Source organism: Lipophrys pholis (assembly GCF_963383615.2).
Source record: "Lipophrys pholis genome assembly, chromosome: 14".
NCBI classification, from domain to species: domain Eukaryota; kingdom Metazoa; phylum Chordata; class Actinopteri; order Blenniiformes; family Blenniidae; genus Lipophrys; species Lipophrys pholis.
In genome coordinates this window covers 21511580-21536447 of record NC_137633.1, presented here as the reverse complement: position 1 = coordinate 21536447, position 24868 = coordinate 21511580, and the positions used below count along the sequence as shown (strand labels likewise).

Here is a 24868-nt window from a genome sequence, read left to right as displayed (position 1 = left end):
CGGAGTGGGACATTAATAAAGGACAAAGTCCACTTCTGTCTTTCTGTGACTCTTCCAATCGTTCTGTGTCTCTGTTCAACCTGCTGATGACTCTGAGCTCAGTGGACACTCCGTCTGAGAACTTCCTGTTTGAAGCTTCAATGTCGAGGAACGGTTGATCAGTTATTGATTGGCTGTGGTCTCTGTCTCATGATGTCCAACATGTGAACGGCACGATGAGGAGGACTGTTTAAGTACCAGTTACAATTGAACCAGGATATTTATTGAACCATTCATGTTGTGAATGTTTCTGTGAAGTTCCTTGTTAGAACAGCAACTTGGACGTGAGGATTCAAACGTTTAGAGAAGGTCACCTTAAGGTCACCTGGAAAGGTTAGAGTGCACTTTAGGTTCATCATGAAATTTCACTTGAATTACATTTAGTTCTAAAATGTGTTTTTTATTCAAATATCAGTTTTAAAAACATTGATTCCTTTACATAAGGATAAAAACAGTGAACACTGATCACTGAGTGAAGACACCAGAGATGGTTTCTTCACTCATTACATCCTGAAAACAAACAGTGATACCAGCAGTGATTTGTTATTTTGAAAACGTGTTATAAACTTAATATTGTGTACAAACACATTTGGAAGCTGATCAACTAACTGGTCACACTTAGGGCAAATAAAAAAGACTATCCAAACCCATAGTGCCTGAAGAACATCATCAATCCAGTCACAGGTTGCAGAGTTAATAAAATAAGCTTCACTCTTGTTGTGTGAATCAAAAACGCCACTTCACGTGGATGTGGAGATTTCTGAAAACATTCATCGGATGTGTTTTGGGAGATTTGATTCTGTGTTGGTATCAAACAGTCCCACAGCTGAAGGGTGAGTCTGAACGCCGGATCTGGAGGACCTTGAACTCACACCCAGCACAGTGACTCTATTATACGTCGGAGGGGCTCCGGCCGACACCGGGATGCATTTCAGATGTGCCTCAGTCGGAGGGGGATTGAGTTGCCCCTAAAACGAGCCCTGGAAATAAAGGGAAGCAACCTATTATCCCACCAATTCTCTGCAAACAATCATCTCCTCTCTCCTGGACAGAGTTTACTTTTCTCTGTCATTCTTTTCTCCCCTCCTCCTCCTTTCTTTATTCTTTCTTTTCATTGTTTCCATCAGCGCATTTTTTTGTTCCTGAAGCTTCCGTTTTTCCCACACTCTCCCCTGTCACACTGGTCGACCACAAAAATGCAGGACAGAGGAGAGTGTGAGGGGGCTCTGGAATTCCACATGCAGAGGGTAAACACAGCAACTGCCAGGAAGACACACACACACACACACACACACACACACACACACACACACACACACACACACACACACACACACACACAGGAGCAAACACGGCACCTACCCGGCTGCCCTAACCTATTCTATGCAGCCCAGGCGCTGCACCCCTGCCCTCTTTAACTCTTTGTTTGCCAGGTACAGTTTGTCCAGTCCAGCGGATGAGTAACACGTCAGCAGCGCAGCGTCAGCGGACCCGAGAGGTTCGCAGTGAATGAATTGAGTCACGTCGATATGTAGTGTGAGATTTTTGGATAATTCAGTCACTGTGAGAGTTCAACTGAGACACTATGAAAACCCTCTGCGTTCCACTCCGGTTGAAGTCTTTCCTCTTACACATTAAACAAGTGTGAAAAGCCCTTCAGCGTTCTTCAAACAAACAATCGGCCCCCGATCACAAAGGTTGAGCTGTTGTTGTGTAATCTGGCCAGATGTCGCAGTATTAGAGTCATAAAATAAGTGAGGGAAATAGCTGGCAGTTCGGCTCAGTCTCACTCCTTTCCTTTTTATTTTTCCTTCTGTGCTCTTCAGCTTATCTCCAAACCAAACAGGATTTAAACAGCGCTCGGAGCCCGGGCCCTTCCACTGAACCACGTTCTGTTTACGGTTCAGGCAGAAATCAGGCCTGTGATGGGGCTGTTTACCGAGCACGCAGATACAACCCGCGGCCAAAAGACTGTACGCCCTCAACTTCACACATGTTCGAACTCTCATTAGCAGTAGCCTTGTTCTCTTGAACTCGCCATCCCATGAACCCGATCTCATTTCCCAAGCGGGGGCCGATGAATGACACCCCGCTGCACTCAATGCACTATTTATTTCTTACGGCCATACCTGATTTTAGAGTAAATACACTCATTCAGCCGAGGCGTTGATCTTACTTGATGAGGCGCTTTGATGCTGTTTTTCTAGTCGGTCCCTCTCTGGACCCGGCGGGCGGCTTGGGAGTGAGGACGGGGCTCCCACAGGTCCGGATGTGGCTGTTGCCATGGTTGTGTGTGGGCCAAACATGAAAGCTGGATGGGGGGTAGCTGGATGACTTTGTGGGACCCTGGGCATGTGGAGCACTGGGCTGGTGTGGAAACGGAGCCTAGAAGACAAAAAAAAAATAAAAGACAAGTGTTTGCTTTGGGGAATATGAAAACACAAGAACAAATAGGACATTTTCTGCACTTTGATCACGTTAGTTTCTGGAACTCACCAAACCAGAGGAGGGTTTCATGAAGTTAAAGTTGAGTTGAGGCTTGTTTGCACTCAAACAAACCAAGGCTGAATTGGAGTCAACTTCTGTGCACAGCTGCCTTCTAACTAATCATACTTTATTAATCCCCTTGGGGAAACTCCTTTTTTTAGCATTCATAAAATTGGTAGGCGGCCACATTACGGCACCAGGGAACTGATGGGGGTCAAGGATCTTGCTCAGAAACCCACAGTGGTGACATGTCCGCTGTGGGAATCGAACCTGCGAACTTCCGATCTGAAGTGTGCTTGTCTAACCTCTACAACCAGTATCTAACTTCAGCAGATAACTTCATTAGCTATAGCCTGGTCCTGTCAGTTATCAGTGAAACATCATATGTTGACATTCATCATTGTTTACGAGCACAGGAAGTCCACCTCACGTAACAAGTACAGTTATCTCCAGCTTCATGGAGCACCTACAAGTATAAAACGTGATGTATTTTAAAGTAAAAATCTTTGATCTGCTCTGTAAAGCTTTGAATGATCTCAGGTCAATATACGTCTCAGAATTGCTTGTAGAATATGAAGCCTCCAAAGCGCCGAGGTCCTCAGGAGGAGGACCTCGGCGCTTTGGAGGCTTCATAGTGGGGCTTCAAGGTGGAGCAGTTTGTAGTTCCGACACTCCTCGTGAGTGGAACAAACTTCCTGCTGACACACTCTTTTAAATCAGGACTTGAAACACTATTATCTCCTCAGGCTTTCCATTAAATAACCATTTTTACTTATTTTGTTAGTTTTGTCATATGGATCTTTCCAACATAAACAGTGAATACATTTTAGTTTGATTCAATTTGAGATTTAATCTGATGCATCCTGTTAAAATACAGTAAATATATCAGTATCATATGACAGTAATAATGCAGTGGGTTAATTGCCAGATTTAACAATGAGGTCGTGGTTAACAAACATGCATATTAGGTGAATTGGTGTGTCTAGGTTGTGTTTGTGTGGTTGTGTGTTTCTTTGTGATGAGTCCAGGATGTGCCCTGTTATATGCCCACGGTATCCTGAGGTTGGTTTCAGCCCAGAGTCAATCCGAGATGGATAAAGCAAGTATAAAATATGAATGAATGGAATATTTATAGAACCACAAACTTCCAAAGCCTCGTCCATGACCATGAACCAACAACCAAAATATAAATGTTAGGGCTTTGCTGTTGCTAGGGCATTTAAAAAAATCAAACAACACATATCCTAATGGCTTTTACTTGAATGCATGTATGAGTCAGTCGTGTGTAAGAACTTACATGTGTGCAGTTTAAGATAAAAGAAGCCTAAGGAGGTGTGAATACTTTTTGGAAAGGGTTAGTCATGGAAAAATCACGTGGCCTCTGGTCCTTAAGGTGAAATATTAAAGTGTGTGACATGAGTTAGAGCAGAATATAATGAAATGGCATCAAGTATCAAAACAAGACCAGCATTTCTTTTATTTCGCAGCTGGCTTCACTGAAAAGCAAATTCTTCACATTATTTATTTGTTTGTACAGGGAGGCACTCTTCAAAGGCTTGAGAAGGCAGAAAACACTGTTGTCTTTCTGACATCATATTTTAGGGCCACATTTCTCTGCGTCCTTGCAGCAGCGCAGAATGCCTGCACGCATTCCTTCCACAACTCATGTCAACGCTATTTTCTCTGCAGCTTTATACGGCTATCTCGCAGGCTAATGGTTTTCCAGCTCCACGGTGCAGCAGGGTGACAGGGAATATCTGATGTAATTTCTGTGTTGATAAATGAGAATCTGAGTTTCCAGGTTGCAAGGCCTATGGCCTCATTTCAGCTTGAGCGGGGCCAGGAAGGGCACCTTTCTTTGACTGCCAGGTGGCGCCGGGCCAAGCCTGTGGAGGAGCCGTGCAGTCTGCACCCAGTAACTGAATTGTGGATCACAGTGCCGGAACAGACCCCTGTCTCCTTTTCTTCCACAGGAGGATACACTCATGAATATATGCAAAACGGTGCTCACATTCGAGAAAATACTGGATTTCATGTCTTTAGTTTGTTCAAACTCAATACTTCTTCCAAAAGGACCAATCGGACCCGTCTAATCATAACAGACCGGCGCCAGAGAGAAATACAGAATGCCATTTATTGCCAGGACAGAAGAACAGAATTATCAGTTTGAGTGTGACTTGATGGTGACAGCCTTTCTCTGACCTCAGATTATGAAAGTAAACGAATGGATGTCTTAACAGTCTGTGGCCATTCAGTCCTTGATACTACACTTCAGATTATAAGAGATAATCCTGTTTCTATTCGCCTTGATTATAATGGAGAACACCTCAAATAAGAGAAATACACTGCACTGAATCACGGAATCGGGATTGCTTTCATAAAGTGCCTTGCGTAAGGTTTCTAGACCAAGCCAGGAGAAATATCACTTCAATTGCATTAATTAAGGCAAAAAGATGAAAAAACAATGACGTTAAAGCAACTCAGGACAGATCGGAAAAAGTGGGCGCATCCAATCATTCAACCCTGCGCCGTCCCATGGCACACACGTGTCTCGGTTTCTCTCCATTTGTAGATTGACTGCACAAATCCCCTGGAAAATGAATAAATACACTCCTTCTGGTGAGTTCCCCTTTTAAAGCAACCGTACAGAGAGTCAGAGCTCCTATCTTTTTTTTCTGTAAACATTAAAATCATGCTGCGCAAAATGGCTGGGACCTTTCTACCTTTATAATCTCCCCATGAAAAACAGTCAAATCACATCCGTCACGGCCACTCTGCCATGACTAAAAGGCTTTTTGTCGCTACATTAGTACTGCTGAGAAAATCATATTTTTTATTTTTGCTGTAATAGGAAAAGAAAGGGAACTCAGATCTTATGTGAACTGTGGGACTTGGAGCCACACATTGGAGTGACGGTTAGAACTGTCGCCTCCAGGAGAGGCCGACGCTGGGTAAAGTCTGGGAAAGGCTGCTGAGTGTTTCTGAGAGGAGTCTGCATGTTCTCCCCGGGTTTTCCCTGGGCAATCCAGTTTTCTCCCACAGACCAGTGTGTGTGTGTGTGTGTGTGTGTGTGTGTGTGTGTGTGTGGCCCTGTGCCAGGGCTCTTCTCGTGCCCTCATAGGCAGAATTCCTCCATTACTCATCTCCCAATATAAGCGGAGCCGAGTCAGTAAGCCAAACAATGTAATCATGGGGTGAGGAGTAATGATTGGCTCTACAGGAATGGGCCTTTGTTGACAAAGTTGTGCCCACCATTTAGTCTTTTTGTCAAGTTAGTTTGGATAGAGATGCTCAGAATAGTTGTACGAATGCTAACAGTAAAGTTTTCCCCTTGATGTGGCCGCACTCTGCACCCGGGACTCAGGTCAGTGCTGACGTTAGGTAAGGGAATATTCTGTGCAGACACAAATATGAGGGTTTTCCTGAGTTTAACTTGATAGTTCTCATAGCCCGGGCTTAGTTTTCATCCATGTGGTGCCGATTTAAAATACGATATCAAACCTAAACAGAAGAAACATGTTTTCTTATGTGTTTGAATTTTCACCTTAGTTGATTTCAACAAAAATACCCTATATGATTGAACGATATAAGAACAGAAACAACTACAAACCGCAGGAGTGAAAGGATGCTGCTGCAGCCTGGGAAGAGTCTGGGCTGTACTAAGCAGGAAAATCAGAGGAAAGGACATAGATGGGCCACATGTCTGAAACTTTCCAGATGTACTTTATCCTTCATACCACTGTGTGTTCGGCAGACAGCAACGGTGGAAAATGTGCCTTTGAGGAGGAGTTTTATCATGAAATAATAAAAGAGAACTAATCAGAGTCCCTCACATGTACCTGCTGTTTGCTGTGGCTCTGATCCGAGCACTGATGAGATTTCAGTCTCTGCTGTTGCAGCTGCTGGATGGCAAACTGAAGCTGGTAGCTTCCTGGAGACGGCTGGTAGCGCTGCCTGGGCTGCGTCCCCGTCACCAGGGTGTAGGCATTCTGCATCGGCCCGTCCCACAGACCCTCCTCCTCATTCGGTGGCCTGCAGAGTAGAGAGAGCAGAGATTGAGGAGATGTGAGTGAAAAATGTGAGCGAATTCAAACTCTCAAAAACATTAAATCCCTCTCTCTCTCTTCAATCATGTGGTTTGTGCTGCTTTGAAGTTAAAGACGTCCACATACCACCAGAGTGGAAAAGTGGTGACTTCAGGTTGTTGTATGTGTGGGTGTGCATCGGGGTGATTGTGTGCCCGCCCTGAGATACATGAGCAACCTGTCCAGAAAGTATCGCACATGTTGCACAATGTGAACTGAAATTGGTTCAAACCAACACTAATTTGGATGAAAACTTTATTTACCAGACAAGCACACACATTATTTATCCAGTGGCTTCAAGAGGATCCAAATGTAAAGCTTAAACGTGAAACTACACCAGTGAAAAAATACATTTGAATAGCAACAGATAAACGAGATATGTTTATGTCTATGTTTACGCAGAGCTAAAAAGTAGATTGATGCAGCGATAATGAAACACACTAAATAAGAACAATAACATCATAATTATATCACCAAAGTGCCACATAGAGCGCTACAGGAGATCCCTCCTTTCGTGTGGCCACAAGACTCAATAACTCCTCCTTATACATAAAATGAAACACAACAGCAAAAATTCACAACGGATTTGCGCAGCAGTTGGAAGAACAGGCTTTGTTTGCGGGGGACAATCTTTCTGATGGACTGTTTTAATTACATGAAATGCTGCTGATCAATGATTGTGAATAATTGTGGCCGTTGGATTTATGTTGTGGCTTTTTGATGTTACACTGTCACTTTTGCAGTTGCATTGTTGCTTTTGCAGTTGCGTTGACCCTTCTGTGCCACCGTAGTTCATCACTGGAGGAACTGCAAAAACCCATGAATGCATTACGAGTACATGCTCACTGCACCCACAAAGGCCCAGAATTGAACCAGGTATGTGGAGAAGATGCTAAATCATACACCACACCTTGCAATCCGCTGATCAATTGGGCATCTACTTCAGACATGTGACAGTCGCTAATTAACCCCCCCACCACCACCACCATCACCACCACCACCCAGTGCCTGTGAAGATGCAGCACCGCTGGTCAGGAGTAAAATGTTGGAAACAGCTCACAGCAGCTCCACCGCGGGGCTGCAGGGCCACAGAAGCCTCAAATCAAACTGAGTCAAAGCAGAGGGCAGGCCCGTGGCAAGGAGAGGATGAACTGAAAACCTTTGCTCGCTGCCTCGGTGCTCCCAGACCGTCACGTTTCATTTGCATCACAAAGCCACAACCTGGAAGGCAAACTTTTTGACGAGCTCCACGAGTTTGTAACCGGATTATCTGTCATTAGAACTAAGCCTGTTTCAGACTCTTTCTTTTTTTTTTTCTTCTTTCTCCTCCTTTTTGGCTCCTGCTAATGCAATGAGGTGACCAGTCTCCCTTTTAGACACGCTCAAATTGAGTCGATGTGGAGTCTGGTGTGCTGCTGTACATATTCCACCTCAGCCAAAAATAATGCCTTCGAGAGCACTACTGGGAGCTGCGAGGGATAATAAAACAGAAGGAGAGAGATGCATGTATGGCTGAAGAAACGGGATCCCTGGGGGTCTTAATGACAAAAAACTTCTTGGAAATTCCTCTCATTACGAGCAATAACATTTGTCCATTGGTATGCAGTTAAAGAAAACACTGCAGACTTAAAAATCACAATAGCGGCAATATTTTTAGAAACAAAGTATGATAAGCTCTAAAATTAGAATTCAATTAATCCTGAACAACAATGCACACTGTGGGATAATAATCTTGCGTCGCTCAAGTGAAAAAAAGAATCCGGTCCTGTGTGGCCAAACAAAGACACAAGGGATCTGAAGCTCATGTGAACAAGCTATCCACCCATGCATTTCTCAGTTCACAGAATAGCAGATATATTGCAAAAACAACTGGGGCGACCACGTGCCAATTCAATTTTTTCAACCGGTGGAAACAAAGGCTTGTCTGTGAACCTCGCAAGGCCTCAGATTCTACTACGCCGGGAGACAAAACAAGAACTTGTTCTTTGTTTACTGCGATTTCCTTTAGCTTGGCAGCAGTTTGTGTGCTGGACCAGGGGGACCTCCGGTGCTACCATTTTATTAGCACGTGAAAACCAACTATCTCGGGTCAGGAACACATGGCGTCTCATAGGCAGGACTCGTTAACACGACATCCTGCAAAAAAACAACAAAAAAAAATTAAACTGTACTACATATTAACATGCAGCTTAAAAACAAGAGGAAGCAGTTTCATCCAACACTGCAAGCAAGGAGAAAAGAAAATATGAAATGAGAGAGAGGACCGGTTTCACAGCTGAGTTTCTCATCACAGAACATATCTGGGACTTCCCTCCACGCCGCCGTTCCGCTCCTGGGTGTCGGCTTACTCCCCGCTGTGCTCGCCATCCTTTAATATGCTGATATAACCGAGTGTAGAACAACACGGCGGTGCAAGTGGAGCACATGTGCGGCATCAATCTAGCTCAGCATTTAGTATGTGGGAAAGTGGAGCGTTTCAGATGACATCATGTCCGAGGATCTGAACGCCGGGCCTGGTCAGTGTAAACATCATCCGCCTCGAGAGTGTCGGGGTATTTCCAGACATTAGTCCATGTTTGTTTACTGTGTTCGAGTCCAATGACATGACACCGAGGAGACTGTTCCTAAAATCCAGATATTGTGGATGTGCTGAGTGGAGCACACAGAGGAATCTGAAGGCTCCCAGTCTCTTCAGGCTTTTCATAGTGAGGAACCAGTTCAGTCGGTCTCACATCTACTTGCTCGAAGCCGTTCAACACAACACACTTATTCCAAGATAATTCTGTTCTAATGTGAGGAAGTTTCACACAAATAAATACAATCTAAGACACTACTTATTGTGTTTCTTTTAAAACTCATGCTAGTGCACAATTTCAGCATCCTCCAGTGTGCATGTTTTGATAAATCCATCCTTAGAGTATGATTTTTTTATGGATAAGATAATACTATGAATGCCGTAAAACAGTGAAATTATCACAAAACACATTCTCCATTTGCAGCTTGTATTATTTCTGTGATTTTCATATGTCCGTTGAAAACACAATTTGTCCTTAAAACAAATTGCAAAGCATTGGACAACATCTGAACCTCTTACAACCATGTCTCCTTATGTCCTTGAATGACAATGGCCGTATATGATGTGTATGAGAAATCAAATATAGAGAATTTCAAGAAAATAAAAAATATACTGTGAATGCTGGAATACACAGTAAAATCTTCAAAAAACATGTCCTTCATTTGTAGTTTTTATTTCCTCTTTTATTTGTGTGTGTCCAAAAAACAGCAACAGATGACAAATTACTTCATTTGAATAATCTTGATGGCAAAAAGCCTTTTTACTCCTCAGATCGCTGCTCAAACTCACATTTATTAGTATTCCTTAAATACTAATGCTGCTTTGGTAGCAATGAGGTCTGTCACTGCAGCATCACTGATCTCTCAACTCGAGTGAATAAAGTAGAAACAACGGGGACTTTTGATTAAATGTTTTCTTTGTGATTGTTATACTTTGCAGTGTCACGTTAAAGGACGGACAGGATCCTCTGGGCTGGCATTCACGCCCTTTCTTCAAAGCTCTGAGTTCCGAGACCTCGAATTTGCTGGTATACATAATAACATGCAGTACCAGACTGCAGCTGTCTGCATCAGCTGAATGCCAAAAATCTTTTGACTGAAATGTCCCTGGTTCTTACCTTTAAGGTTCTCCTTCCTATTACCACATCTGGCTCCAATCAGCGTGAATGAAAAGTTCTCTTCTTGAGAAATTCAAAGGGAGAAAGTACATGAGGCCAGTTTTGTGGGACTTTTGTCCCCCTCGCTCCGTCAAAGGATTTTTAAATTCTCACCAGAGGTTTTCTGATTAGTCGGGTTGTTGGTTCAGCAAATGGGCTGTCATAAAATCCTCTGGAATGGCGCGTCCTCACTAAGTTCGACCAAGTAAAACATCAATCTCACAAAGTATTGAACAGAACTAAAAATACCCGGTATAAGCAGGGTTGTGGTATTTCTCAGTTCAGCTGGAGTGAACATAACACTGCTGAGAGGATCGTTTTAGAGCCATTTGTTCATTTCAAGGGGAAGAAAATATGGAGGCAGGTTCTTGGCCGTGGGGTGAAAACACAGCAGTTCAGAACATGATGAGAGTCCACAGAACTGATGCAAATCCACAAGAAACGCCACGGCATTAAAAACACTGACTCAGCTCGCATATAAGTGAATAATAAAGGTGAAACGGATCTCTGACACTTTGACAAAAGCAACCAAATACAGTCAAAAGTTCTTGAGCTCACATACATTTACAGGTATATTAATGGAAATGATCATAAAGTCTAAGATCGGAAGCGAATCCAGAGTTCACTGAGGGTGTACGAAGATGTGCTGCGTGTTTCAGAGCCGTCTGATTGTCAGCACGCCGAACTGAGGCAGGCGCTCTCAAAGTGCTGATGCAGCATACCTGGTAGATCCTGGCAGCAGCACTTCAAAGAGTCCTGCTCCTCTTTGAAACCCATCGTACCTCACCCCTGTGGTTGCTTAAAGAGCCAGTGAGCTTAACGGTTTCAGTATGTTTGGCACAAACCGGCAGAGCAAGCGTTGAGGGGGGAGAGGGGGAGGGGAATTCAGGAAATTCTGTGTTTTAAGAAACAGAGTCGGGATGAAATGAAGACAATTTATTCTAATGTTGTATTAAAATAAATTTCACTGCAATCAGGCCAAACCGGGGGCTGGGAGTACTATGGCAAGCTAGTAACAAATGGAACAATAAAAGAAGCTTTGTACTTTTTTAAAAGAAAGAAACTCGACTGAATCGTGATGCGATTTGAGTAAAATGCTAAAACATTAACCCTTAACCAGGCAGGTGATTTGACATATTTGTTAATTTGTGCATCTTTTTGTGTGTTCTTTTGCATGAACCAATGAAATTGAAGTAAATACTCCAATAAAGGAAAATTAAATGAGCCTAATATTGATATAGATGTTTTTGTAGTATTTCTTAAGATAGATTTATAGTGTTTGACTCCTTTGCTTTGGAATCATTTTCAAAAATTTAAAAATGGGGAGAAAAAACATGCGTGAACTAAAAGACACGTCACTCACAGTATATTCAAACATACACCCAATAAATATAATGACTCACTTTTACTTTTTCATCAATAACAAATTGTATTCGAGTCCAATCACACTCAATGATGTGCTTTCGATCGTCGAGGGAGGCTGAAGCCTATTCCGTAAATAAACTATGAATGTGAGATTTTAGTCCATTTTAACATCTTTGTCAGAGATTTGACTGTGTCATTTCCAGATGATGTTGTATCTTTATCATTAGCGTTTGTTTTAGTGAAAAAAGGGAATCGTCATTCAAAATATGAATTCAATCTCCACTAGATCATATATACCAGTTCAAAGATGCTGCCCTAAACACTAATAAGTTCTATTAAAAGTCTCTTCTTGGTTTGTGGAAATAAAAACATTTTAAAAAAGGAAAAGGCCAGACATTCCTGGAATTCCATGACAGCTCGATACATAAGGAAGGACTGGACTGGAAAAATAGAGTCCAAGTTCGGGGCCAAGCCGTCTGAGACGCTGCCGCTCACACATCAGCGGCAGGGAGCGAGGCGAGGAGGCCGCTGATGCTCGCGGCTCGGAGCGTTGTACCTCCCACGGCCTGCAGGCTCATAGTAAACACCAGGACCGTGTGATTGTTATCTGTCCGGCTTCCTTCCTCCTCTTCTCAGGGCAGTGTGACAGGGGTGAGGTATGGGCTGAGGAGGGAGGAATTTCAATGGGTGCAGGAGTGAGAGACGGGAGCAGACAGACTCTGTGGGTGTTGACATTGTCCCGCCGCCTCCAACACAATGTTTCAGGCTGCCAGCGTGCTTCAAACAGCGCCGGCACTCCGCGGCCAATTTGACTTCTGCTCGGTTCCACAAAGCACAATTAAAAAGGGGGAACAAAATGCCCATTTCCAGGCACATAGCTGAGCCGGCCTGCCCAGAGGGATGTTGGCGCTCTGAAATCCTTTTCCAAAGACCAACAATCTCAGATCAGAAAAATCATCAGAGGCCATTAAAAAAGCCTTAAGCTTCTATTGAGTGTGACCAAATAGACGACCACAATTTAGGCATCTAAAGTAAAGAATTGTATATAATTAATTACACAAAAAGCCCTCAGGACTGCAATTTGGCCGGAGTAAATCAGACTTGGTACCTAAACAGCTCCTCTGAGGTTTTTACACAATCAATCTCAAGAAGGAAAAAACTCAAGTCTAATATTTTAACAGTTCGAATACATCAGCAGACATCCATCACAGGGTGGACATGATGTTGAGCTTGACAATGAACCAAACTGAGTCTAATACTTCTCTCTCCGCAACACAGAGATGAAACATAAAGAACAAACATGAGCACAGTGGTCATGAAAAGTACAACTTAGTCAAGAGGTCGTCCAGCTTTTTGAGACTGAGGGAGACTTGTGTGCTTACTGCGTAATAAGAGCTGTATGGCTCATCGATTAGAACCAACATTATTCACTCACGTGAGGAGACCCAGGCCCTGTTTACGCAGGGTTTCAAGTGGAAAGGCGAAAGTGAAAAATTAGTTTTGTGTTTTCGTTTTGGAAATGTTTTGCGTTTGCAGTGTGCATGCCCAGTTGCAGCTTTTGACCAGTCTACTCAGCACTCAGTCAAAGTGTTTCCAAAGTGTCGTTTTCACCCGATTCCACAGAAACAGAACTGGAGCATTTTTTGAAAAGTTCCACCTTGGGAGCCTTTTTCAAAAACGTTGCATTTTCAGTGACTAGAAGCACCAAAAACACCCAAAACGCCACAGGAGTTCTGCATTTTCACTTGAATATGTTGTGGCGTAAACACGGCCTCAGACAGGTTTTACCTTACCATTTTGGGTCAAACTTTTGAAAGTCAGTTAAATGTTCTCTGATTAGTTTGAAAATGTTTTTCTTGTTAGTTTTTAATAAAAGAGCTCATTTGCAGAATAACACTTGGTCAGGGTGTCAAACTAAAGTATTGATCTCATTGAGTTGAAACCGTGAATTGAGAACATGATAACCTTGAGTGTTTACTACTTTTATTACATTTATGCAAAAAGTGTAACTTCAAATCTTGTCTTCGACAATAGAAAATGCTTCCTCTATAATCCTCAGACTTAATATCATCTTGCAGGCCTCGACCCTTGAGCTGGCTGGCTTTGGCCCCTGTGCCCTATGTTCGATGTTTCAGATTTATGTGATTTTTCTTTTTTCTTTTCAGGAAGCCAATGAGTCACATTTTCAAAACATGCTATTTGTACCAACCACTCTTTTCAGAACAAACCCCGAGGGCTACTCACAAGGTCCCTGTGGGCTCCCAGATGCTGGAGAGCACCACATTGGCTGCCTCTGATGTGAGTGTTGTAATAAATAATCTATTTCAACTTCACTAGGCAATGAATGATTGATGTAAAGAAAAGAGGAGTTTAGCCTTGTGTGTGTTGCATTCCCTTGAACGTACCTACTGCTGCATGGCAGCTCTGCCCCAGAGCGAATGGCTCTCACTGGCCTTTGGCTTGTAGCAGCTTTGGGGTTCAGTGTGAAACTTTCTCTCCCCAGCATCCTGTTGGCCAGGTTCAGGTTGGTCAACTGTTGACACAGAAAAACACAAAGAAACAACCAATTAACTGTACTGGATCTATCACAGTGCTAAGAAGCCATTGTTAAACATACTTTAAGCATCTCTATCACTTCACCATATATGATTTGTGGAGAATTGTGTGTGTGGATTCTGGGTTTGTGCATGTCTACTGATATTTGCGTCCGAGTGCATCTGTAATAAGATTTGTTAGTGTTTACTTAGATTTGTGCACACGAGTTTGTAAGTGCTTTGGAAAATCTGTGCGTGCATAATCCAATTTGTGTACACTGAAAAATCCTCCTTGCAGACACAAATATTATTACACACATAAATTGAAATAGACACACACACACACACACACGCACAACTTTCCACACGCAAGCACAAGTTATTCTGCTACTATAATAACTTCATACCATACGTCTAAGGAAATGGATTTGATGAATAGGATGTGATGAATTGGTGTAACGTTGGGTTACTCCCTACGTGTCATGTGTGAGGAGGCTGTGTGAAATGTACACACGGCACATGGCACAGCTCGTCTCCGCTGAACCCTGGCGGTCCCCTCCCTTCCTTCCATCCTCAGCAGAATCGGTTATCATGACTCGCGGGGCCAAATGTGTTTATAACCACATCAGCACTTCTGCAGTATGTGTACCTCTGCATGGCTCTGTGCCGTCCACTGAAATCTAACTGAGGAATAAATCACAGTGCTGCAGTCTGTTATTTACTTTATTTCCTCCTGGGTATTAAGTGTGCAGTGGGAAAGTTGTACACCTTTCAAACATTGCACAACATGTCCAGCTACAGCTTCACATTACTTATTAGAATTGATGGATTATAGTCTAAAGACATTAATACATTACCGGATTCCCTGGTCTGAAGTCACTAGAATCTCTTTCATGAAAACACAGGCACGCACGTTGGAGACAGTCAGTACTGTATAAAGCATCAGAGCGCAAGGAGTATGTCCACGTTATTGATGGTGACCATGCCAGGCTTTATTCAACTGCCATTTGTGCTCTGTGTGTGTGGCATCGCGTGAGAGCAAGCAATTTAGCACACCTTAGAGGTCAACTGTGCAACAGGGTGTTGTTCATGTTTACAAAGTCCTCCATTTAGTCCAGTGAATGATTTAATGACTTCAAATCTGTTCCCTAAAAAAAAAAGAAACCTAAATGTACCCTGAGCCTTTAAGTGCTAAACACTGGACTATTTCACTCGGAGAACTTGCTGCCTTGTCCAGGATTAACTTCCCACAGGAAATACAGCAAACAACTTTCAAATAGACAGAATAATGTGCAGTTGAAGGGAAACCATAAAAACAACAGTGTGTGTGGTCTGGTGCCATCACAAAAAACTCCTGAGAGAGAAAATCCAGCGAATCTGAGGAGGACATGTTGGAGGAGGAAGAGTAGGTGGAGGAAGAGGGTAGAGGAGCTCAAGAGGCTCCCCAGGCTGAAGGCCCATCCTTCAGGGAATATAGGAGAATATAGGAGAAGGTGGTGATGGGGCCAATGAAACTGCCACTCCCCTGCTCGGTGCCAATTTGCCACATTCCACCATTTATAAGCATCAATTACCACAAAAAAAAGAAAAAAAAAGAAAAAGTGGCTGCTTGTTAAGTATCAACAGAAATCCCTCCCCCATGGTGCATCTGATAATGAGACCTCACACGGAGCCGAGGCTTGATGCGGCTCACCACTGTTTAGGCCAGCCAGCTTCAGTTTCCACTTCCAGAGCCTTCCGCCCCCGCACCAGCCTGAGCCCACAGACTGACGGAGGAAGGTGCGTGGTGCGGAGCGGCAGACCCTCCGGCTCCAACAGGTCGGCTGGATGACTGAGCAGCGAGATGCCGGTGATCAGTATGGGGTCTGAGCCAGGTTTACTCATCAACAAAGAGTCGCATCAGACCTCACAGTGAGAGGCACGGCGGCCCGATTCTCCGCTCTCTCATGTGAAACCCGACATGGCTCAGTTTTCATAACTCAACGCGTCAACGTTGTTTAAATTTAAAGTTGTTCAAGCTGTTTAATCAGGGAGCTAATATTGCAGCGGAGCAGATGTAAACTTACGTGATGTGTGAGAAGGTTGATGTGACTGGAGCTGGCACAGTGGCGTGCAACCTGCTTGTCGGCCAGTTTCTGCAGCGCTGAGATGAAGGCCTGCTGGTTGGACTGAGCCTGAGCAGACAGAGTGTTTAACTCCTTGAAAGCACCAACTGAGTTTGACTTCAGCTTACTGGAACTGCCCTTCTTGATTGCTGAGAAAAAAAATCCAAAGGAGAAAAACTGAGAACAAGACAGCTGATTCGAATCAAAACCTCAGTATGCGGAGCGTCGATATTACCTTGACCAGCAGATGTGGGTCTAGAGAGCTTCTGGCTGTAGATCTGTCGGGCACTTGGGGCTGAAGAAGAGGTTCCAGAGCTGGATATGGTGGAGGTGAAGGAATGCAGCCTTCTGAGCACCTGGGTCGACTGCGCTGTCGTCATGGCGTTGGAGCCGGTGGACGTCGCTCTCGGCGGTTGAGTGATCACAGGGGCGGGGGTGTATGCTGGAGGGTCACACAGACTCTCAGAGTGGCAGAAGTGGGACTTTGCCAAGGACTGCATATAAGTCGGGGGCTGAGGGGGTTGACACGGCGGCGGCGGAGGAGGGCAATGAAGAGGCAGCGACAAGTGAGCGGGAGGGCAGTGCTGCGAATGAAAGTGCGTGCAATCTAAAGTCAAAGGGAAGCTGGAGCAGTGCTGGGCTGACTGGACACCTGGCGGGGTTTTACCAGTCCTCCCATCAGCCTGCTGCTCTTCTGACAACACAGACACTGAAGGCTGACTGTCAGTGGCCTTCACGTCTCGCTCGCTGCCGACCTTCCCTGTCGAGAGCGAGGACTCTGAAGCGCTGTAATCCTCATTGGACACATGCAGAGCTGTGTGAGGGAGTACAGAAGCCAGAGCTGCTTTATCATCAGCGAGCCATTCCTCAGCTCTGACACACATGTATTTTCACACACACACACTTCTAATTGTTTGAAGCTGATCTTTTCCTCAAGACAGATGACTCAATCGTTTTCCTCAATATGAGGGGGGATTAAAAATCTGAACAATTCCCGTAGACTGTGTTTGAATGACAAAACAATTAAACAGTGAAGAGACATACATTAAATATGTAAAAGAAACTCACATTTGCTATTCTCACAGCTGTCTGAATCTCCAGACAAATTAACTTCAGGAACCTGTTGTTTTATATTTCTGACTTTTGTTCCCAGGAATACGGTGGCTGACTTATTTTTCTGTGTATAGAATGTCAGCACTTCCTCCAAATCGTTTTCACTGTCAGAAAGAAAAAGAAAAAGAAATCAATGAGATGAATGTATATAGCAGATTGAGATCATATTCAGGAACATATAGGAGAGCCAAACACTTGAAGCGCCTACTGAATGACACAATAATGAAAAAAAAGAATAATAAAAAAAAAGAATTCTCCCCAAGAGAAGCCTCACAGCTGAACCCTAATAAGTTTCATCAGTTACTGACAAGAAAACCGTTTCCAAACCTCATGGATAAGTGTGATTGCAAGTGCATTAGAGGAGAAGGAGCAGGGGACGCTAGTGGAAGCTTGGAAGAGGGCCAAAGCCCCGTGTCAGACCACGACCCATTCTACCATCAGGACTCACCAAACCTGTCCTGGTTTGCACTCCCACATATACATGTGTGTGTATTGTGCATTAAAACTGGAGGCAGGTGAGACGCTGAAGAAGGAAGTGGGCGATCCAGACTACAGCAGCACTTCAGACCCTAAAGATATACCACACCTGGTTTTCACTGTCATGTTTATTATCGTTATGTGCCCCTATGAGTGTGAATATGTTATATTTGTCATTAATTTCTTCAAGACATGTCAAAAAATATACAAAATACAGGTAATGTCAGTGAATCTCACTCTGCTATCCCACGCCAGTCACCACTGAGCTTAACCCTGTATCCATTGATATTTAATTTAATATTACTTATTTATTCTGCAATATTGATAACCTTCCCTCAATTTGTATCCTATTCATTCTGTGTGGAGCTATGCTACAATAATTCCCCCAAGGGATTAATAAAGTATTTCTTATTCTGATGCATCCTGAATATGTCTGTCCATTAAAGAGAAGCAAAGTGTGCTGAAGAGGCCGTACAAGTGTGGATTGGCCCGGACGAAAATCAAGGTGTCAGCAGGCTAAAAATGCAGAAAGCCCCAGGACCGAGACACATGGGCCCAAGCTGGACATGAGAGGAACCCAAACGGGTCTCCACCCAGACCCCAACCTGCAGGAACAGCCCCAGCATTGGAGCCAAATCCCCCACCATACCTGTCACCCAAGCCACAGCCCAGCAGGCTACCCTAACCTGACAAAATACAAACCCTTCTCAGATACCGAGAAGAGTAAGAGCTGTTATAAGGAAATCTGTATATATTTACTGTCATATGTGAATAATCTGATAATATATGTAAGAAATTGCAAATTATTTAAGTTAACCAAATTTAAAGGGGGGTTGGGAATATATAAGTCTTTTCAGACATTCCAGCTTTAGATTTCTGTTATTTATTTATTTTACGATTTGTTATAAGCTTCAGTTAGAAAAGAAATCATAGTCAGACAGATTGGCATTGTTTGCTTGATGAAATCCCAAATTGTTGGCACTTTCACTGCAACAATCATTTTGTCATCAGACGTCAAGTTGCACTGAGCTCATAAATTAAGCACGAGTGCTGCTGGATGAAGACCCCAACCTGGATGAAAACCAGACTGACATGCTGCAGGCTCGTTTCTCATATTTTCTAATGTGAGAACAGTTCAAGATGGATTCGAGACTGTGCAGTTATATAAACTTTTTAACATGTTCAAAATCTAAACCACACGTGAGCGACTCACATGGGGAAACCGCAAACCCTGCAAATGTAGAAGTGCTACTGCTGATTCACTCACCTTGCTGCTGTGATGTACTCTTGAAAAACTCTGGGGTTGACACAATGCTCCTCCTTGCTACTCTCCTGTTTCTTCATCATCAGCTCAGTTTCCTTCGAGGAGAAGAAAGAACACGAAGACAGGCGTTGTTAAGTTGTGTGAAAACCAATAGCACAGGGCCTCATGTGTTTCTACAACCTGATACGGTTGTAATTGTGTGATGAGGTCAAAGCCTGGGAGGCAGGTACCTTGTTGTAGCAGTGAATGAACTCTCCTAACTGGTGGGACAGGATGCGCCTGCGGTCCTGCAGGGGCAACTGGCGGCTGGGCAAGACGATCTTAATGTCTTGCTGAAGGTTACTCGCTGCTCGTCTCAGGAAGCGAATCACCAGCTCCTGTGCAGATCGAGCAGAAACAGAGGAAATCTTTTTACTGAATCAATGAGTCATTGTGCTGATGCTTTCTCTTTCAGGGGTTACCTCCCTTTTATAACATCTGATATTGTAGAGATTGGCCTGAGCTCACACTGATGTTCCCCAAACATCTGAGGTTTGGGATGATGATCATGATGATGTATGACACTACAATGCAGCCTTTCCAATCAGACTCACTACGGACTCCATGTTTTCCTTAAATGGAGCCACAGATGCCTCGTACACAGCTCAGCTACAGCCAGGGTAAGGATGAGTAACAGAATAATAATAAGGGAAATCTGGCATGCATACATACAAAGGAAATAACGCTTCACGTTCCTACAATGCTGTCTATTTATCAGGAAATGGACATTTAGAAATAGAAGTAATTGTACCATTTGGTCATTGTCCTTGTCTGGCCATGCTGGGTCAGTATTGTCTCGGCTCTCTGCTAAAAGCCTTTGCTGGACTCGCTGCAGGTAAGAGGAAAAAGCAATCCGGGCCTGCACTTTACTGGAGACAAGAGGCAGAAAGAGAGGAAAACAATCAAAAACTGCAATGCAAAACTGTTGAAACTAAAGCTCTTTTCAGTTTGAATCTGTTACAGAAATTTTTTTTTAAAAAACACGTAGTTGGAATCATTTGATCTAGAAACGCGTCATCCAGGAAAAAGGGAAAACAAAAACAGGTATGTATGAGTTTCAGCCAAAAGCTGTTGAAACACAGTGTATCTTGTCCTCCATCAGCAGCAAATGATAAATTGCTTTTGTGACCTCAGTGAACTTGAAGAGAGGACTGTCAGAACTTCCCAGTTAAAAAAAAGAAAGAAAGAAAATGTTTTGGAAAAAGCTGTCAAATACAAACAATGATATGCTGTACTATAATTTCCCAGGTTCGTGCACAGATCTGGCAAGCGCTGAGGTATTTCGACAAACTCAGACATGTCATTGTAATTCCTCCTCAAATGATAATTTCAGACATACAATTTGAATTGACAGGAGGCTGCAGTCTTCGCTGCACATAAGCACAGTTCACACACCCTGTTAGGTACAACTAAACAACTTTCTGTATTGGTTTCACAGTACACACTTACTCTTTGGTTTGTGAACAGACAAACATGCAACAGACTATACTTTTCACTTGTGCTTGACCTAAATATCACTGCTACTATTATTAGTAAGTATTAAAAATGCAGGCTCTGAAGTGGACCTTTTGCGCAGCAATTCAAAATTAATAAAAACTCACCAGATATTTGAAATTAAAAGCAAATAACCCGTGGGAGAACAGTTTTGCCTATGGATCCAACAGCTGTTAACAATTATTATCTTATAATGTGGAAGACATTAGAAAGTGGGAGTTGTGGGGCTCGGAGCTGAAATATAGTTGTAGCTTAGGTTCTCAGTTTGACCTCCACACTTTGAAAACTTTGCTTTATGCCTTAAAAAAAAAGTTTTTGCCCTCAAGCAGAAGCAGACTATATAGATATTATATTAAAGGCAGATCTTCCATGTGCTCAAAAGACGAGGATCAAGATAAAACTCTGAATTTCTTCTTCTCCGTTGTCCAATAGTGCACATTAAAAAGGGAGGAATGGGAATGTAAGGGACACGCAGTAGCCAATATGAGCAGCAGCCCAAAACACCGTCTGACCTGAGGTCCCAGCCCTGCTGAAGGATGTTGAGCAGGTTGACTCGGGGCCTGGAATTGTGCGCGGCTGCCTCTGAGCTGGACAGATCCTGGCTGTGGCAGCGCTCCAGTGGTGTGGCCACTTGTTTTCTTTGCTCTGCTACCAAAGCCTTGTGAAAGACTGGCTCCAGAAGTCGTTTCACCTCCTCTTTTTCCTCCTGAGCGCACTCCTCTCCCTCCTGACTGCCATTCTCGGTCGGGGAGGCCTTGGATTGCTTCCCTGAGGTATGCAGCAGTACAGGGAAAGACAAACGTCAGTTGCATCACTGGCATTGCGGATGAAATACACGCATGCACTCAAAATAGGCCTTTTATTGTTGCTGCAATGAAATGAACTCATTCAGAGTCATATTTGGCCAACCTTACCGTGACACAGGGGAGTTATTTATTGGATCCAAAAGTGCATTAGTGTGCAATGGCGTCCAAACCTAACTATACTCGTCTCAGCTTTAGAAAAGAAGCAGTGGTCTGACCTGAGGCAGAACACGTCAGGCCTACCCGCTTTTTTTTTTCCTGCAGACGAGCGATGAGTCAGGTGGCGCTGTCTCCTCTTTCGCACATCCAGGGACAGCAGCTTCCTCTCGTACTGGACAACATGACAGCCGTGGACCGAGTCCACCTGCAGCTGCACATTCCCGTTCACATTCCTGAGAGACGGAGCAACGCAACCGTTATAGCAACAATAGTCAAGATTTATGTGTGTGTCATCAACAACTGCAAAGCAACTTGGCGATTTTAACTTTAACTGAGGTCAACTTTTGGATAATGTTAAGACCATAATTCATGACTTAAACTGTGTTGACATTTAACTCAAAGTTATATCTTGTAGATTCAATCTGCAATTTCCTGTAAGAAAAGGACGTTGGCATTTGAATGGTTAATCGACATCAGTAATCAGTAATGAAAAAACTGCAAGTGGAGTCTAAACTATATAGAAATAGCATAGAGCAGGGGTGTCAAACATAAGGCCCGTGGGCCGAAATCAGGTCACAAGAGGCTCCAAACCGCCCCAACAAACCACGATGCAAATTGTATAAAATTTCAAAGGTAACATTGATTTTCTATCAAATTGCTTAAGCATTTTGGACACTACAACCCTGAGACCTGAGACCTGAGATATCGGTGATGCTGCCATGAAAGCTAACTACCTCGTGGCCATCAAACTAGCCTCAAATCCATGCTGTCAGGGTGAGCTTGTAAAAACACCCATAATGCAACAGCGATAGGAGAAGTTTTCTGGACATTTCACTGTATTTTGCACCAGAAGGTTTCATTAAAATTGGCTTCCTTTTGAGATTACAGTCATTTCCAATAGTAATTGTTTGGTTTTGTGAACATATAGACATTTTCATCTCCTATACTCTGCACCACAACAAAGAAAAACTTTAAAGTTGAAATTTAAAAGGTATTATGGCACAGTTTTACTTGTCCAGTCCACTCAAGATGAAATTGGGCTGAATATGAACTAAAATGAGTTTAACACCCCTGGTGTGGAGTAAAGATAGAGCTATACATTAAAGAGGAAGTCATACATATAGAGGGTGAAAAGTTATAAGGAGTTTAGTTCCAGTTGAAAATAACAACATGGTATAGCGATTACATTTTTGTTTAGTTCATTGGTGTATTTCTATGTATTTCAAAAGGAGGTGAGAGGCTTGTTGATTTTGCCTTGCTGTTGATGTGACAGATGGTAATGGTGTAAAAAACAGAGAGCGCCAACGGAAAACAAAAACAGCAGCCGAAACCTTCCAAAACCAACAGTTTCCCCTCATCTGTTTACCTTATGAACATAAAAAGCTGAGCTGTGACCCAAATATCTGGTCGGTACAGTGCTGTGCTTCAGACCTGAAAGCCTATGTAGATTCAGATGTCCTTAAATGTGTGTTGCAGTACAAAAACTTCAATGTGGTCCCATAAAAAGGCACAGATTATCCATGACTATCTCTCCTCCTGCCCTAGAATCTGCACCAGAGTGCCACATAGACATTGAACGCGTCCTGGAAAAGTTGCTTCATCTTTCCTGCCGCTCCTCTCACCTATCCAGTCGAAAGACCAAACAAACGCCACGTTAGAATCCAACCGCTCCCACAAACTGATGGAGAGATTTATTCCCCCTCCCGACCACAATGGAAATGCTTACCTTCCATGGAAAAGCCTGTTTGCCAACATGGAGTTCATTGATGTCTTGGACTCCAGATATCCACTGAGAGAAGAAGATAATAAGCAAATTACAATAATCATAAAGGCAGTGAGCTTCAACCTTCCTACTTGTGGCTAATGTGTAAGAATTAAGCCTCTGTGATATAGCTACTGGAGAACTATTAAATATACCAATAATTTCACAGACCGCTGAATAATTTACTTTTAAAAACACCCAAAAATCTCTGCCGTTCAAAAAAAATAAAATAAAAAAATCCCATGGATCTTCATATAGGAATATAAACTGTCGGCACAAAAAAAATAAGGATTTCTTCTCTGGAAAAAGTTTCTCAGCAGCGTTTCAAAATAAATGCAGTGGAAGTTGAATTGAGCTCAGAAACTGCAGCAACACCTCGAGTTCAGCTTGAAACAAAATCAGAGGGGGTCTGATTAGAAGGTCAATAATCTAAAATTTATGTTTATATATTTAAAACTTGCACTTTAGATGTAAATATCATGTGTTTGTAATGCAGACAATAAACATAATTAAAACAGCTGCTCAGCCCCCTCCTCTGGAGCTCACTCCCACCCATCAGCCCAAACATTTAAGCCCTGGACTCTTTTAAAACTCCCCATAAAACATATATTTTTAAACAAGCATATTCATGTTAACAATGTCTACTGCTAATCCCTCAGTGTCTTAATATTGTTAACATGTGTTTTTTTTATTTCATTTAACAGTATTTTAACCTTGGGCATCCTGAAAGGCACTGATAAATAAAATGTATTATTATTCATTATAAATTGGAAACAAGCTATAGTAAAAAAACAACAACATTTTAATCTTTTATTACAGTGATTATAGTGTTGATAAATGTATTTGAAGGTGAAAATTATTATGCATGCCGATTAACTTCTCTTTAATTACAGACTTTGTATGAACTCAGCAGACATATTTCTGATTAATGTAACTGATTGAAAGTTTTTGAGACCCTCATAATGATCAAAATCATCCATTTCTTCTGTATTGATCCAAACAGCTGTGTGTGTGTATACATACAGGAAGTCCAGCATTCACCCAGAAATGATTATGGTACTTAACATGAGACAATGTGTTGTGTACTGTGAGTTTTACTACCATAGATAAAGTTTAGCAGCCTCAGAACTCTTTCAAAAAACATTCATGTGCTGTCAAGTCTGCTGGTTACGAGGCTTTAATCACCATGAAGGGCAGTTATATGTTATCCCCCCACAGTTAAAATAATTTAGCAGAAGAGCAGCCACGTGGAGCAGCGCCCCAGCAAAGCACACCCTGGATATGCCTGATTTTGTGGTTGACTTATTACAATCCAGAGGAGGAGTACGGTCTTGTTTAAGACATTAATTTATGCTAAATGTCTCACTTATCTGGGGATCTGTATGATCTCTGCAATAAGAAACATTACGTA

At 42.9% G+C, this 24868-nt stretch overlaps 1 protein-coding gene across 1 annotated transcript in view; it reads right to left on the bottom strand.

The window, feature by feature from the left end:
• The window catches only part of ttll5 (tubulin tyrosine ligase-like family, member 5), a gene marked incomplete at its 5' end in the record, with an annotated part of 70994 nt that overhangs the window by 9462 nt on the left and 36664 nt on the right, over nucleotides 1-24868 (bottom strand). Inside the window, 12 exons of the mRNA XM_080480055.1 lie at nucleotides 2216-2424; nucleotides 6366-6558; nucleotides 14113-14240; nucleotides 16308-16495; nucleotides 16582-17160; nucleotides 17415-17563; nucleotides 19204-19295; nucleotides 19431-19577; nucleotides 19991-20108; nucleotides 21246-21501; nucleotides 21780-21928; nucleotides 23422-23484. Coding sequence (XP_080336181.1) covers nucleotides 2216-2424; nucleotides 6366-6558; nucleotides 14113-14240; nucleotides 16308-16495; nucleotides 16582-17160; nucleotides 17415-17563; nucleotides 19204-19295; nucleotides 19431-19577; nucleotides 19991-20108; nucleotides 21246-21501; nucleotides 21780-21928; nucleotides 23422-23484 — 2271 coding nt within the window. The remainder of the gene's footprint in view (nucleotides 1-2215; nucleotides 2425-6365; nucleotides 6559-14112; nucleotides 14241-16307; nucleotides 16496-16581; nucleotides 17161-17414; nucleotides 17564-19203; nucleotides 19296-19430; nucleotides 19578-19990; nucleotides 20109-21245; nucleotides 21502-21779; nucleotides 21929-23421; nucleotides 23485-24868) is intronic.